Source organism: Anomaloglossus baeobatrachus, chromosome 3 (genome assembly GCF_048569485.1).
Source record: "Anomaloglossus baeobatrachus isolate aAnoBae1 chromosome 3, aAnoBae1.hap1, whole genome shotgun sequence".
Classification (NCBI taxonomy): Eukaryota; Metazoa; Chordata; class Amphibia; order Anura; family Aromobatidae; genus Anomaloglossus; species Anomaloglossus baeobatrachus.
In genome coordinates, this window is record NC_134355.1 from 328,688,100 (window position 1) to 328,702,202 (window position 14,103).

At 45.2% G+C, this 14,103-nt stretch overlaps 1 protein-coding gene across 4 annotated transcripts in view; it reads right to left on the minus strand.

Moving 5' to 3' along the window:
- Window positions 1-14,103, minus strand: part of ARMC2 (armadillo repeat containing 2) — a 272,150-nt gene that overhangs the window by 58,643 nt on the left and 199,404 nt on the right. For all 4 annotated transcript variants that reach the window (XM_075338362.1, XM_075338363.1, XM_075338364.1 and 1 more), the window contains exon 13: window positions 8,402-8,714. In XM_075338362.1, the coding sequence (XP_075194477.1) occupies window positions 8,402-8,714 (313 nt within the window). The remainder of the gene's footprint in view (window positions 1-8,401; window positions 8,715-14,103) is intronic.

The following is a 14,103-nucleotide window of genomic DNA, read 5'->3' on the forward strand; positions in this document are numbered from 1 at the left end:
GAACAAACAATCTGCCAGACCAACACCAGCAGATCGCAGGACAACTGACCCAACTAGCAAAGACGGCAAAACTAAAATTCCCAGACAGCAAAATAATTCTATCATCTCTGCTCCCAAGAAATGATGTATCCAGCCAAACTACCCAGAACATCAACACGGACCTGACCACAAGAATCAAGGCTGTGCCCGACGTGATCCTGGCACAACACCCCTCCATAAAACACCAACACCTCTACGACGACAAGCACCTAAACAAACAAGGGGTCAGCCTACTGGCCAAAGAGCTGAAGGACATTATACTAAACAGAGACCCCATGCCTGGACTCAACAACAACCAAAATCCCATGGAAAGACCCCCAACAATAAAAAGACAGGAAACCCCAATTTCATCACAGGAGGCCAGAAACAAAGCCCTTCACCCAACATCGGGCCATCAGAGGAGGAGACCACCATGGAGGGGACCATCAACCCCACACAGAGACATGCAGGGCAGAGATATGGAAGAGATTAGAACCCTGCTCAGCACATTGTGCAGGAAACTAATGTGACTGGATCTAACATACCTATAAACCAGTCGTAAATCCAGAGTGTCTTACACAGCCGCACTCATTACAAGGTATATACACATGAGGTATATAGAAAAAAAAAAAAAAAAAAAAATGACCTCATTCACAATCAGCAGCTGGAACATCCAAGGCCTGAGCACCTCGGCCTTTGGATGTAAAACAAATGACCCCGACTTTATTCAAAGACTGAAGAATATAGACATTCAGATCCTCCTGGAAACATGGACCAGAGCTGAAAACGAATCTCTGGTGCCAATCGGATACAGAGAAATCTCTGTCCCTGCCCTTAAAAATAAAAACATCAAACAGGGCCGCTGCTCAGGAGGAATATTGATCTGGTATAAAGAAGAGCTCCACCAGTACATCACACCAGTGAAGAGAGGAGGCAGCCACATATGGATCAGAATCAGCAGCTCCATCCTCACCTCTCAGTCCGATGTCTACCTCTGCACCACCTATATACCACCGCCAGAGTCCCCCTACTTCAATCCAGACAGCTTTGAGATCTTACAAGAAGAAGCCACCCATTATCAGGTCCTGGGCAAAGTTCTCATCTTTGGAGACCTCAATGCAAGAACAGGGAGAGAAAAAGACTTTCTGACCACAGACGGAAACATCTACATATTTGGGGCAGAGAATGACAGTCACGACTCAGAACACTCAGAGAGAAACAGCTATGACAGTACAGTCAACAAAAGTGGCAAAAAGCTCCTGAACTTATGTAAAAGTTTAGGTCTTCATATTCTTAATGGACGTACAAAGGGAGACTCACTGGGAAGATATACACTAGACTCCCATGTAGGAAGGAGTGTAGTAGACTACGCCATTACAGATATGGACCCGGCAAATATTAGCGCCTTCATAGTCACCCCACAAACGCACCTGTCAGACCACAGCCAACTTCTCCTGTACATAAAATCTACAGAGAAACCATCCACACAAAAGCCACAGCAGAGCAGCCTCTACAACCGACCTCCATCCTATAAATGGTCCAAGACGTCAGAAATAAAATATAAAGAGGCTCCCAACAGACCGGAATTACAAGAGATGCTCCACAACTTCTACAGCTACAAGTACAAGTCAAACCCAGAAGGAGTGAATCAAGCTGCAAAAGACCTCAACAAAATATTCCACACCATGGCCAAATTGTCCGACCTCAAACAAGTCAACTACAAGAGGCCAAAAGAAAAGCAGATCAATGGTTGGTTTGACAAAGAGTGTAAAGCCGTTCGAAAGACCCTGAGAACAGCCTCAAACAATAAACACAGAGACCCCAACAACCCAGACCTGAGGGAAGCCTATGACACCATACAAAAGCAGTACAAAACCATCCTCAGGAGGAAGAAGCAGAGCTACATCTCTACCAAACTTAGCCAACTCCAAGACGCCCTCCAAGACAACTCCTTCTGGGAAATATGGAGCCACATGGACACAAAGAGCAAGAAAAAGACTGATACCCATATCCAAAATGGCAACATCTGGCTCCAGTACTTCAGAGACCTCTACAAAGACATCCCAAAAGAAGGACTAAGCCAAGAGCAGGAAAACATAACATCAAAACTAAAGGCAATGGAAGAGAAAATCAAAAACTTCCAAAACCCACTGGACACACCAATTACATTACAGGAAGTTGCAGAGAAAATCACTTCCATAAAGTGTAAAAAATCTAGTGGTCTGGATGGAATCCCCCCAGAGATGTTGAAGTACAGCCCACCAGAAATTCAAGCTGCAATGGTTAAACTGTTCAACATTGTGCTGAGTGCTGGCTACTTCCCTCGTACCTGGAACCAAGGACTCATTACACCGATCCACAAGAGTGGGGACAGGTATGACCCTGCCAACTACAGAGGCATATGTGTCAGCAGTAACTTGGGAAAACTGTTCAACAGCATCCTAAACAAAAGGATCATCAGTTTCCTTACCGAGCACAATGTCCTGAGCAAAAGCCAAGCAGGGTTCGTGCCAAACCACCGCACCACGGACCACATCTACACCCTGCACAGTCTCATTCAGAGCCACGTCCACAATACAAAGCATGGGAAGATATACGCCTGCTTTGTAGACTTTAAAAAGGCCTTTGACTCAGTGTGGCACCCGGGCTTGTTCTTAAAAATGCTGGAAAGCGGAATAGGAGGAAAGACCTACGATGTCATCAAAAGCTCCTACACCGAGAACCTCTGCAGCGTGAGTGTGAACGGTAGAAGAACGGCTTATTTCCAGCAGAGCCGAGGAGTCAGACAGGGCTGCAGCCTAAGTCCAACGCTCTTCAATATTTACATCAATGAGCTGGCTGCTGCTCTGGAATCTTCACCTGCTCCAGGTCTCACACTCCATGACGCCCAGGTGAAATTCTTGCTCTATGCAGATGACCTACTGCTGGTGTCACCAACCGAGAAAGGTCTCCAAGACAACCTACAAATTTTGGAGAAATTCAGCTCCACATGGGCACTACCGATCAATCTAAAGAAAACCAACATCATGGTGTTCCAGAAGAGAAAAAGAAGATTTGACCAGCATCCTTCATTTGTCGTAAACGGCTGCACTCTAACAGGAACAGACAAATACACCTACTTGGGCCTGGAAATTCACCAGTCAGGGAGCTTTAAACAAGCCATAGAGACCCTGAAAAACAAGGCCTGCAAAACCTTTTATGCCATCCGAAGGAAATTGTATCATCTGAAGCCACCAGTGAGGGTCTGGCTAAAAATCTTCGATTCCATCATTGCCCCAATCCTCCTGTATGGCAGCGAAGTCTGGGGCCCTCACACTTACCCAGATTGGTCAAGGTGGGATTCCAGCCCAACAGAAATATTCCACCTGGAATTCTGTAAGCACCTTCTCCAGGTCCATCGAAGCACCTCCAACAGCGCCTGTCGAGCTGAGCTGGGCAGATTCCCTCTACACCTAGCAGCTCTGAAGAGGTCACTATCATTTCAGGCTCACCTACAGAGTAGCAATCCAAGCTCCCATCACCACAAAGCTCTGATACATATACGTGGGCCAGATGAACCAGGACCCCTGGCACAGCTCTCCCAAACCCAACTGGACAAAATAACCAATCACAGCAGCCTGACAAGAACCAGAATCAGGAAGATGGTAGACGAGGGCCAGGAGAGGTATGTCAGTGACTGGAGGACCGACATCAACACCTCACAGAAACTGACCACGTACCAGAGTCTACAGAGAGACTACAGACTGGCCCCGTATCTGGAGAAAATCCCGGACCCCAGAGACCGCAGGACCCTGAGCCGATATAGACTCAGTGCCCACAGTCTAGCCATCGAATCCGGTCGACACAAGCAGAGCTACAAGCCAAGGGAGGACAGACTGTGCCAACACTGTGACCTGGAGGCCCTGGAGGATGAAACCCACTTCCTGCTACACTGCACCAAGTACTCAGCAGTGAGGGACACTCACTTCAGGAGACTCTCCCATCTCTTCCCGGATTTCAGCTCCATGAAGGAGGAAGAGAAAATATATATCCTGCTGGGGGAAGAAGAGAGCGCAGTGGAGATAGCAGCGCGGTATGTGAGCGAATGTCATAGACTTCGAGAAAGAGAACTATGATAAGCCATGGACTTCCATAGCCCCCCATCCCAGATGTGGCCCCCCAATCCCCACCCTGGATATGCCCCATCCACCGTTACCACAGTCCCCACCGTGGATATGCCCCATCATAAGCCATGGACTTCCATAGCCCCCATCCTAGAAGTGCCCCCACAGTCCCCACCCTGGATGTGCCCCATCCATCCTTCCTACAATCCCCACCCACCATCCCCACAGCCCCAGGCCCTAATGTACACTTGCTTTGGCAAAACTAATTTGTATTTGGTCCTGCCAATAAAGCTTATTTGATTTGATTTGATTTGATTTATATATATATATATATATACAAATACATATATATATATACATACATATACATATATATACATATATATATATATATATATATATATATACATATATATATACACATACATACATACATACATACATACATATATATATATATATATACACACACATATATATATATACATATATATATATATATATATATATATATATATATATATATATATATATATATATATATATATATATATATATATATATATATAGGCTAAGGGGGCCGACTAGCCAAGGGAACGAACACCCTTGCGACATGTCGCTGGCTACATTAGCATATAATGAAGGATCATTAGAAATACTTTTTCTAAAGATCCCTTTACCTATGCTAGTGTATACAGGGACAGTTAGGCAGGGATTAGCAATATACACCCAGAACTGCTCGTGGTTCTTGGTGCATATTGCACCTGACAGGTTCACTTTAAAAAGGCTTTAGGCACACAGTTTGCTCCAGACCTTCATGATCAAGCTTGTTAAATTCAGGGCCCAATCCTTTTGTTTGCCCCTAGGGACGTCTTCATACAGTGTCACTGAATATATATGGTCAGGATGAATGAATGTAACTTCTTATACACTGTGTGCAGAATTATTAGGCAAATGAGTATTTTGATCACATGATACTTTTTATACATGTTGTCCTACTCCAACCTGTATAGGCTTCAGAGCCAACTACCAATTAAAGGGGTTATCCGGCTTCTTTTCACTTTTTTTTTTTATTATCCGGCTCAGAGTGGTCATGTGACCGCTCCTGCCGCGATTTTGCTGCTTCCGGTCATTTCATGTCAACATGGGCAGGCCCATGTTGACATGCAAATCTGGAACAGCATGTCGCCTCCCTGCTGGGCTGTACAGTGTGATGAGCCCCGCCCCCTTCCCTGCACCCTGCCACACATTTCCCCGCCCCCTTAGTCCTCCCCACAACCTCCCCCTGCACTGCTGTGGGGTCCGTGACCTGGGGGAGGGGCCTGGCAGCGGCTGCCGTGGTGTCAGCGCCAGCACCGGGCCCCCTGCTCAGGATCGCACATTCAAATGTACCGGCATCACAGATGGCGGTACATTTGAGAGTGCTGATGAGAAGGAGCGCAGCTTCTCATCACTGCCCGGCTGTCTGTGCTCTCTTCAGCACAGCGGTGACGTCACTACTGTGCTGATATGGCCAGAGCACAGACAGCGCGCGAACGTGCAATAGAGGCGGGGACCGAGGACGGGTGAGTATGTACTCCCTACATGTGTTCCCTATGGGGATTTGGGATGGGGGGGTCGGTGCAGAGCCCTGTCTGTGTGCGGTGCAGAGCCCTGTCTGTGCGCGGTGCAGAGTCATATGTGTGCGCGTGCGGTGCAGAGCCATATGTGTGCGCGTGCAGAGCCATATGTGTGCGCGTGCAGTGCAGAGCCATATGTGTGCGCGTGCGGTGCAGAGCCATATGTGTGCGCGTGCGGTGCAGAGCCATATGTGTGCGCGTGCGGAGCCATATGTGTGCGCGTGCGGTGCAGAGCCATATGTGTGCGCGTGCGGTGCAGAGCCATATGTGTGCGGTGCGGTGCAGAGCCATATGTGTGTGGTGCAGAACCATATATGTGTGCGGTGCAGAGCCATATGTGTGCGCGTGCGGTGCAGAGCCATATATGTGCGGTGCAGAGCCATATGTGTGCGGTGCAGAGCCATATGCGTGCGGTGCAGAGCCATATGCGTGCGGTGCAGAGCCATATGTGTGCGTGTGCGGTGCAGAGCCAAATGTGTGCGGTGCAGAGCCACATGTGTGCGTGTGCGGTGCAGAGCCCGATGTGGGGCTGTTATTTGCAATGCTGTAGTGATAACAGGTCAGTGCTGGGGCAGAATACTGACAGGGAATGTGTGCAGGGAGCGAGGCTGGACACTGAGGCCGGGCGGTGCCAGCTCTGACTGGGAGGTTTTGCACAGGAAGTGGTCAGTTTGCTAGAGCTGAATGTAAACAAGGAGCTGCAGAGAATAAAGTGTGAATTTAAGAGGAACAAAAGTTAGAAAACAAAAAATAACAATGTAGGGGTGTTTTATATGACAATACAGCACAGATTAGCTTAACAAAAAATGTTGAGTTTATGTCGGACAACTCCTTTAAGTAAATCAGGTGATGCGCATGTCTGTAATGAGGAGGGGTGTGGTGTAATGACATCAACACCCTATATAAGGGGTGCTTCATTATTAGGCAACTTCCTTTCCTTTGGCAAAATGGGTCATAAGAGAGATTTGACGGGCTCTGAAAAGTCCAAAATTGTGAGATGTCTTGCAGAGGGATGCAGCAGTCTTGAAATTGTCAAACTTTTGAAGCGTGATCACCGAGCAATCAAGCGTTTCATGGCAAATAGCCAACAGGGTCGCAAGAAGCGTGTTGGGCAAAAAAGGCGCAAAATAACTGCCCATGAATTGAGGAACCTCAAGCGTGAAGCTGCCAAGATGTCATTTGCCACCAGTTTGGCCATATTTCAGAGCTGCAACGTTACTGGAGTATCAAAAAACACAAGGTGTGCCATACTCAGGGACATGGCCAAGTTAAGGAAGGCTGAAAAACGACCACCTTTCAACAAGAAGCATAAGATAAAACGTCAAGACTGGGCCAAGAAATATCTTAAGACTGATTTTTCAAAGGTTTTATGGACTGATGAAATGAGAGAGACTCTTGATGGGCCAGAGGCTGATCAGTAAAGGGCAGAGAGCTCCACTCCGACTCAGACGCCAGCAAGGTGGAGATGGGGTACTGGTATGGGCTGGTATCATGAAAGATGAACTTGTGGGACCTTTTCGGGTTGAGGATTGAGTGAAGCTCAACTACCAGACCTACTCCCAGTTTCTGGAAGACAACTTCTTCAAACAGTGGTACAGGAAGAAGTCGGTATAGTTCAAGAAAAACATGATTTTCATGCAGGACAATGCTCCATCACATGCATCCAACTACGCCACAGGGTGGCTGGCCAGTAAAGGTCTAAAAGATGAAAAAATAATGACATGGCCCCCTTGTTCACCTGATCTGAACCCCATAGAGAACCTATGGTCCCTCATAAAATGTAAGATCTACAGGGAGGGAAAACAGTACACCTCTCGGAACAGTGTCTGGGAGGCTGTGGTGACAGCAGCACGCAATGTTGATCGTAAACAGATCAAGCAACTGACAGAATCTATGGATGGTAGGCTGTTGAGTGTCATCATAAAGAAAGGTGGCTATATTGGTCGCTAATTTTTTGGGGTTTTGTTTTTGCAGGTCAGAAATGTTTATTTCTAAATTTTGTGCAGTTATATTGGTTTACCTGGTGAAAATAAACAAGTGAGATGGGAATATATTTGGTTTTTATTAAGTTGCCTAATAATTCTGCACAGTAATAGTTACCTGCAAAAACAGAAATCCTCCTAAGATAGCCAAATTTAATAAAAAACACTCCAACTTCCAAAAATATTAAACTTTGATATTTATGAGTCTTGTGAGTTGATTGAGAACAGTTGTTGATCAATAATAAAAAAAAATCCTCTAAAATACAACTTGCCTAATAATTCTGCACGCGGTGTATGTACTAAAATGTCTATAACTGCATTGATGAAAGGAGTACAGTGGATAATTGTTCATTCAATGGTTGTTGCACCATAAACCAACTTCTATTTAATGCTTATGGTGGCCACCTTTGTCTGGCTTTTCTCGTGACGATGACAGCGTTTCACAGGTTTGGCAATTGTTTTTGATCCTTCACTTGAAGTAATTTCTGTTGTAGTTGACAATGTCCTGCTTTCATCCTAATCTAAAGTGTATGGGCACCATTACAAAAAACCTTTATTCAACATGCCTTCATCATACATCAATTTTAGATAGTCAAATATGAAAACATGAGCAAGAATACCAGAAATCTCTGTCACATTTAGACATATGTATATGAATAAAACAAGAAACAGCACTTACCTAGAATTTGCATTAAACATAACACACACTGCTGGTCAGCTGCCAGGTCTTCACCAACTTTCGGGTGGACAGATAGGTTAGCGAGAAGACTTACTATCTTAATTAATATATCTTCTACTTCTGTTGGCTGGTTTTGGCCGGTGAGGTTTTCAGAAGACGCATCACTTTTTGTCTTTTTATCAAGGTCACAGTAAGTGTGTAGTAAATGTAAGAGAGTTTTAATGCTTCCTTCCACTTCATAAAACTGTTTACGAGCCGTATCACTCTTAGCTGTGAGATTCCCAAGTGTGAAAACTAAGCGCACAAGGAGGTCCTAAGGAGAATGTATATTAATAAATGAGTGACTATTTCTGAATGAAAATAAAACTTTATGCATGGCTTTATTATAGTACATCCCTATTCTAGTAAATGAGGCTAACAGCAATACTAGACACTGCTCAAGTACAAATTAGCAAGAAACAAACCTTTATTGGAAAGAACACCTTACATATTAGATAGTTGTCTACCGACTAATCATTCAGCCAATAGATACGCGCCCTGACTTCCTATACGTAAAAACGCTGAGCTCGAAAAACAAAAGGACCGGCCACTGAAATTCTGCATGCCGGATACTTCTCTTCCCTGACATTATATATCAGGGGAAAGTAGGAAGGCCCCCAGACACAGACTGTTGGCTTATCCCACCACTATCGGTGGGTTCAGAAAACTTTAGTGTATAAGGACCTTAAGAAATAAAGACAAATAATTATGTTAAGATTCAAGGAGTCAACCAAACTATTTTATTCCAGATAAGAGTCTTCTATGGGCAGTCTCTAAAGGTACCCATATATACATTAAACATGTTGTCCATAACTTTAACATTGACAACCCAACCTTAGGATAGGTTATAAATGTTTGATCAGCTGGGTCCCTCAGACGGCACCCCCGCCGATCAGCTGTTCTCAGTGCCGGTAGCTGTAGCTGTGAAGTCTTTAAAAGTATCTCTCGTCCAGAGTGTTGAGAAGCTGCTGGTAAGATGTCCCTCCGTGAGCCAGGATGGGATCACGGTGTATGGGTGCAGGATGCTCCAGCTGGAAGCTTTGCGTGCACCGCAAGTGCGGTTTGGAATGCAAAAGCCGGAATCTGACGTCAGTTTGAAGCTACGGTGTCCCAGTGCAGGTACAAAACCTACGCATTTTGAAGGTAAGGCGTTCTTCTTCCCCTTCTCTGAGCTTTGCACAGCAATGCTTCTGGTTGGAATGTCCTGCACCTATACAGTGCAATCCCATACTGGATCATGGAAGGACGTATCCATAGCAGCCTCTCCAGACACAGGATGGGAGTCTGGATGACAGAGGGAAGTCTCCGCAGCAGCTTCTCCACATATTGGATGGAAGGTACTTTTAAGGACTTCACAACTTCACAGCACAATCCCCTTCTGGATCACGGAGGAATGTCTCCATAGTATCTTCCCGCACTTAGGATGGGAGCTAACTTTTTAGGACTCATGCAGTAAGTGTGAAATCATTTAAATTATATTATCACTTGGTGCACAGCAAGTCTGTACTGAACACAGACTTTACAGAAAAATCAGTGTTACGTATGCAAACCACTTGCGTGAGCATCGCTCTGCTCGCGTACGCTTAATGCTTGGCACTGAGCGAGCTGCTTGCAGTGTTTGAATGGCTTGCACTGGGGGTTAAATCAGTGTGATCAGATGAAGTGTACACCAAAACAAAATAAAAAGAATAAAATGGTTTATGGCTGGCTGCATGTGTGTGGAAGTGAAAGTTCGGTTTGGCCGCTGCAGCTTTGAATAAAGTTCGGTTCTGGACCCAGACTTGACCTGAAACATAATGGAAGTCACTGATTAAGCAGATTGGGTCTCCGCCCACATAGAGCCAGCCAGAAATACTTCTGGGGGAGAAAGAGCCTTTTCCATTTTTTTTTTGGCGAGGGGTACACACTACATCCAATAATACTCTTGTTACCCCCTGTGAGAACCATTCAAACACTAACCGGCTCACACTGGGTTGAGCACTGAGCGTACCTGAACACAGCGATACTTGAGCGAATGTTTTGCATAGGTAAAGAACTCGAACACTGGTTTTTTTTGGGTAAGGTCCGCGTTCAGTACGAACACCGAACTTTACTTTTCATCTTCGCTCATCTCTATCTAGTGACTTCCAATGAAGTTCCGGTCAAGTCAGAGTGTAGAGCAGAACTTTATCTAAAGACTGGCTGAACCCGCAGAACCTGAACTTCCATGGGTCCGCTCATCTCTAATTATAACTTGTTTTCGGCGCATTGTATCAACTACAGCTTTTTATTGGAACATTGGATTAGATGTGTTATGTATTTTTGTAATATTGTAGTGCATCACTTTGTGTTCACTACTCATGTAAATTAAGAGCAGAGCGGTAATATAATATTTCACATCTGATTTTTAATACTTATGACAGGTCACCCCGCAGGACTGGTCGTATTACCAGCAGCTAGCACTCACCAGTGTGATTGCTTGCTCATTGCAGCGGGCTCCAGTGTAATCCATCTTTTAGAACTTTTTGAATTATGCTTTCTGATTGTATGCCTTTCAGTTTTCAACATGTTTGTTTTGGGGATCTTCTAACTAGAAATAGCCCTGATTTCATCCAGAGGCAAGCTTGTGTTAAAAATGCAAACCGGAAACATGTACTGGGTTGTGATAAAAATAAAAAACTATGACTGGGACCCCCTCGATGTATCAGAACATATAGCTGCTCTTCTGGAGCTACAGTATTCCTGAAGAAATGCCCTTTAAGTTTTAAAAAAAATGTATGTATTCTTGGATTCCCATGCAATAAATGAATAAGGCCGGGGCCACACGGGGGACAACTGCGATCCTCGCATGACACTCGGCTCACGCTGGCAGCACAGCGGGAGCCGAGTGTCATGCGAGTGTCACTGCGACTGAGGAGCGATCGTACCACAGATGCGGGGGCGGGCCAGCACTGAGGAAGGGCTGGGGGCTGGCTGGCGTTGCAGAGGGGAGGGATTTATTTCCCTCTCTCCTCCGTTGCTGGCTATTGCCATTCTCGCCCTGCACTCACAGACACCGGTGTACCGCGAGTGCAGTGCGATTTTTCTCTCGCCTCATAGATTTGAATGGGTCAGAGAGAAACCAGGATCGCATTACACCCGCAGCATGGTGCGACTGTTTTCTCGGTCCGATTAGGGCTGAGAAAATAATCGCTCATGGGAGCTGGCACATAGGTTAATATTGTTCCGAGTGGAATGCGATGATTTATCGCAGTCCACTTGCTCCGATTTTCATGCCGTGTGTCTAAGGCCTAACACATGCTCTCCAGCCACAAGTGCCAATGCGTTCAGGATAAATTTCACATTACAAAGTTACATTTCAAAACAAGTCTTTAACCTATTAAATAGAATTAAATACATAAAAAAAACCTCTAAAAATTATGTCACTCCAGTGATAAAGAACAACGATTGCACTAGAATCGGTTTTACATAATTTTCTTTAGCAGCGCGGATTGGCCAAAGTCTGCACTATCTGCTAAAGGGTGCTTTACACGCTGCGACAACGCTAGCGATAGCTGGCGATGTCGTGCGCGATAGCACCCGCTCCCGTTGTTCGTACAACATTTGGTGATCACTGCCGTAGCGAACATTATCACTACGGCAGCGTCACACGCACATACCTTTTCAGTGACGTCGCTGTGTCCGCCGAACAATCCCTCCTTCAAGGGGGAGGTGCGTTCGGCGTCATAGTGACGTCACTGCGGTGTCACTAAGCTGCCGCCCAATAGCAGAGGACGGGCGGAGATGAGCGGCCGGAACATGCCGCCCACCTTCTTTCTTCCTCCTTTCCGGTGGACGCAGGTAAGGAGATGTTCGTCGTTCCTGCGGCGTCACATACAGCGATGTGTGACGCCGCAGGAACGAGGAACAACCAGCGGCATGTACCACCAACGATATTATGAAAAAAAGCAACGTGTCAACGATCAACGATTTTTGACGTTTTTACGATCGTTGATCGTCACACCTTGGTGTCACACGCTGCAATGTCACTAACAGCGCCGGATGTGCGTCACTAACGACGTGACCCCGACGATATATCGTTAGCGATGTTGCAGCGTGTAAAGCACCCTTAAGTCTCTGCCTCCAGCAATGCTCCATCACTTTACATTATACAGCGCTGGAGGCGAAAACCTAGGAGATGGCACAAAACACGACTGGTATGTGTGGTTTTTTAAATAAAACTTTGTAATGAAACCAATTTATAATCAGGATAATAGTGCAGGCTCCTTCACAATATTCATTTTTCTGTATAAACAGAAGTACAAATGTGAGAAAATGTATCATCAAGCATCTAATAGGTTTTCATTAGTTGCTGTGTGATTCTGCCCTTTAAAGGGTTTAATATCTTTGTAATATGGCGTCTCTGCAATTATTATACCTATACTGTGACATCATTATGCTTATTCTTTTTCAAATGACTTTTTTTAAGAAGTCTCTTAAAGAGGTTATCCCCTACTTTTACACTGATGGCCTATCCTTAGGATAGGTGGGTGGCACGGTGGCTCAGTGGTTAGCACTTCAGCCTTGGGGTCCTGGGTTCAAATCCCACCAAAGTCAACATATGCAAGGAGTTTGTATGTTCTCCCTCGCTGCCTGCTACCGTCCCCAGGACCGAGAACAGTTGATCAGCTGGAATGCGGGGAGTTGGACCCTGGCTGATGAGACATTGATGACCTATCCTAAGCATAGACCATCAATGTAAGTAGAGGACAACCTCTTTAACACTCATTCAAGTGCTGTCCACGTGAGGTCGTTTTCTCACATCAAGAAATCAGACTGAAAATGGTAGTGTGGACTTAGCCTCACTTTGCTTGCAATTAAAGGGAAGGTGTCGTCAAAAAATAAAAAAAAATTCAATAACTGAAAAAATGTAAAGTATTAATGTTTTGTTTAAATATTATTATTTGTTTTTAATTGAGCAAAATATATATATATATATATTATATATATATATATATATATATATATATATATATATATAAAAAAAAGTTAGAGTTTCCACTGTTAAATACTAGGGGGAGCAGCTACTGAAATCCTACAGAAATCCTACTGTAGAAAAAGCCTGGATTACAGCTGCAGTAAAGTGGGCAGAATCTGCTCTCCTGTGTGTGATGCCACAGCTCCCCCTCCCAACCTGGGTGTTTCCAAAGGATAACAGAGAATGAAATGTAGGGACACTGTGCGGAGCCATTTTGCTGGTGACCAGAAATGTCTAAAGTGTCACCAAGGACAGCTGGAGTATCACATAGGATAGGATTAGATACAGCAACTCAGCAGACAGTATCACACAGGATAGAATTAGATACACAGCTCTGAAGACAGTATCACACAGGATAGGATTAGATACACAGCTCTGCAGACAGTATCACACAGGATAGGATTAGATACACAGCTCAGCAGACAGTATCACACAGGAGAGTATTAGATACACAGCTCAACAGACAGTATCACACAGAAGAGGATTAGATACATGGCTCAGCAGACAGTATCACACAGGAGAGGATTAGATACCTGGCTCAGCAGACAGTATCACCAGTACACACACAGGTAGACAGGTAGCAGGCGGGAGGGAGGGGGGGTGTTTTTGGAGACACGGTAGCTACGGTCGTTGGGGTGGAGGGGCGCCGGTATTCACATGCAGAGGC